Genomic DNA, 3,115 nt, shown 5'->3' on the forward strand with positions numbered 1-3,115 from the left:
ACAAATTCAGGGCYRTCACAATGTGCTGCACTGGGAAAGGAAAATAAGGTCACATACAGACACCATAACCCTAAAATGTCAGTATCATGTAGCATAGTCATGCGACATGTCAGTTAAATAACTTTATTAACAATGAGATAATATTGAGGRAACGACTTCTGTTCTCAGTAGAGCACCACACACTCCATGTGCAATGGGAGATAAGAGAGGAAGGAAATGGGGTGTGCTGGGCTGGGCCCTGTCTGTCTATCTAAGCAAGAGGAAAATCCTGACTCATTTGAAATACACTTTATTTTGTCAGTATTCTCTGAAGGGTCAAATGAGGTACTGTCAAATGTTAAAGATTTATTTGGACTGGATAAGTAACCTAAATAACAGTACTGTTACTAATTTTACTGTAACCAAATGAGGTCAGTGATGTTTTGCTGACCMTTATTTTGAATCTGCATTGTGTATCTGACAGACCCCGCCCATTACTTTTTCAGCCCTGTGTACTGGTTATGTGTATGTAGTCTACAAGAAGCACCTTTTAGTCCGTTTCAAACCTGGGATCTGTTGACAGAAAAGAGAGAAACAAACACRGTCAAGACTAGATTCTGGTGGTAGGCTGCACAAGAAGGTGAGAGAGATTTTTTATTGGGACTCGTGTTATATTTTGATGTGAGGACTTAATACATCATATTACAGTATTGATTGTGTTAACAAGTTTCCAAATGTTATTTTGGAAAACCTCATCGTACATATTGGGACATTTTGGTCTGATATAGTTACAGTTCACTCCAAAATAAAAGTTTGTCAGATATCTTCTGACATTTTTAGTGCTAACATTTTCAGACCTAGTGTTTTTTTGGGAGTCCTAAAACGTTAAACCTATTTCCAAACACAAGAAATAAGCTACTGATACAGACTATACATACAGTGTAATGTGAGGACTTATTACATCATATTACATTATTGGGACATAGGTCCGATAAAGTGACAGTTAACTTCAAAATGAAAGTTTGTCAGATATTTTCTGATGTTTTTGGGGGGGGGTCCTAAAACTTTTAACATATTGCCGAGCACTAGAAATAAGTTACAGATGTATTTATTTGTTTATTAATTTATTTAATAAATGTGCAAATGTTGACACAATATTTGTTTTGTCACAGGCTGGCCATGGTTGGAAGGGGATTCCTGGGTTGCTTCATCCTGTGTCTGTCTCTGGCATCAGTATGCGCTATAAAAGGAACCCTTAATTCAATAGATGATCTCAGGGACAAAGAGTTTGGTCACACCTCTCCTCGGCACGGCCTCATGCTGCTCCACTGGCTAGCCAACAACATTCACATTGACAACAACGGCAACATGAGACTCAATTTCAACCCAGCCAGGGGAGACTATGGCATTCATTTCTATGGAAACGCTGATAATCCCCATCCATTACCTATTCTGTCCAGTCGCCATGAAAGATACTACTCACTAGGGAATATTTATCGCAATACCAGGAACAATGGCGCTATGGCACTTCCTGTTTATGTAACTCAAATATTTGAGAACAACAGGGACAGGGTCGTACTCAGAGTTAGGGAGGAAGAGTCCAATCAGCACATTGTGGACGAGGTCTATGTCACACAGCACTATCCACGAAATGGAAACAGAGGAACAAGCTATGATCCAATCAAGACATACCGTGTCAATGTCAGCCTCCTTAGACAAATCCAAAATCTATCAAACATTAACCTAAATGATATTCCACAAACATATCATGTAGAGATCAACCACAACAGTCTGCAAGAACTGGAAAAAATCTGGGGGGGGGGGGCACCTGGTCTGGTACTTCTTCTGGCTCTTGTATTGTACTTTACACGTCCCAATATCTTATTTAAGGAGCAAGCTCTTCGTTTAACATCTCAACCCCAGAGTGGCATGGATAACCCCAGAGGGGAGGACCATAAATCATTGATTAAGCTTGAGGTGAAAACCACAGATAGAGGAAAAGCCAGGATCATCTGGAGTGGGATCCCCAAGAGGCTATTAGACCAGGGTGTAATGTGGTTCTTCATCAGGAACAATAACAGTGACAGTAAGAGGAGCTGGACAGATCATCGGTCGGGCCAAGCCTCGGGAGGTATAAACACCTCAGTACCCTTACCCTGGTCTCCAGGTCAGGCTCACAAGAAGGTAATGATCTTGTGTGTATTTGCCACTATTGGGATGAGATATGTAGGAGTTCTGAGTTTCATGATGCCAACAGAGAGATTCTGTTGATATATGACTATGACGCCAGTCTGCAGCTCTTCGTAAAGGATGGAAAGGCCTGCGCTCGCTGTACGTAAAGAAATCCTTCACTGCCTGGAAGAAAATGTTTAATAACTCCTGGTTGGGTTCTACTCTTCTGAAGGCACCTGGATCATAAGACCTGGCAATGGGCTGTAAAGTCTCTGAGGAAAAGCCGCTCACGTTTGAAGAAATACCTGAGTATGATGTCTATGTGTACAAGTCTAGTATGACCATGTCTCCTGGGGTCCAGGCCAGATTCATACTGGAGAAATCTGGGGGTGAAAAGGCACGCAGTCCACCCTGGGAGAGACTTGTCCAGGGGTGAGCTCACCTGATGACATTAAACATGTTGATGATATTTTCATTTATAACTGCTTGTGTAATTGCTTTTGTTAATGTTTAACATTTATGTACCCTGCTTTTCATTTAGATTCATTGTAATTGTTCATCTGTGTGAAGTGTAAAAGAGARTCTGTTCCCAAAAATCCCTTCTTGTCACRGTCATCATAATGATTGGACCAAGGCGCAGCGTGGGTAGAGTTCCACATATTTTAATRAATCGAAACTCACCGAACAAAACAATAAAGCACAAACGAAACGTGACGCTACTGGTGTGCACACAGGCAACTAACTGTAGACAAGATCCCACGAATCACAATGGGGAAAATGGCTACCTAAATATGATCCCCAATCAGAGACAACGGTAAACAGCTGTCTCTGATTGGGAACCATACCAGGCCAACATAAACCATTAATCACCTAGATGACAAACCCTAGTCACGCCCCAACCAACATAGAGAATAAACAGTAAACAGTAATTTCTGTCTGTAATAAATCCCTTTAGGGTCCCCAG

The 3,115-nt window shown here is 41.3% G+C and overlaps 1 protein-coding gene across 1 annotated transcript; it reads left to right on the forward strand.

Annotated features, from left to right (window-relative positions):
* The first annotated feature begins 487 nt into the window (after positions 1–487).
* LOC111956437 (uncharacterized) lies at positions 488–2,587 on the forward strand. The gene is made up of 3 exons (XM_070436580.1): positions 488–619; positions 1,152–2,110; positions 2,400–2,587. Exons 2-3 carry the CDS (start codon positions 1,159–1,161, stop codon positions 2,585–2,587), a joined length of 1,140 nt encoding a protein of 379 aa, XP_070292681.1. The 5' UTR covers positions 488–619; positions 1,152–1,158.
* Positions 2,588–3,115: the final 528 nt, after the last annotated feature.

This window comes from Salvelinus sp. IW2-2015, linkage group LG32 (assembly GCF_002910315.2).
Source record: "Salvelinus sp. IW2-2015 linkage group LG32, ASM291031v2, whole genome shotgun sequence".
NCBI classification, from domain to species: domain Eukaryota; kingdom Metazoa; phylum Chordata; class Actinopteri; order Salmoniformes; family Salmonidae; genus Salvelinus; species Salvelinus sp. IW2-2015.

Bases quoted from the DNA above. Each gene is read 5' to 3' on its own strand.
- LOC111956437 (XM_070436580.1), top strand. From the start codon at position 1,159: ATGGTTGGAAGGGGATTCCTGGGTTGCTTCATCCTGTGTCTGTCTCTG. The intron at 2,111-2,399 runs GTATAAACACCT...CTGGATCATAAG, and splicing joins GTCGGGCCAAGCCTCGGGAG to ACCTGGCAATGGGCTGTAAA.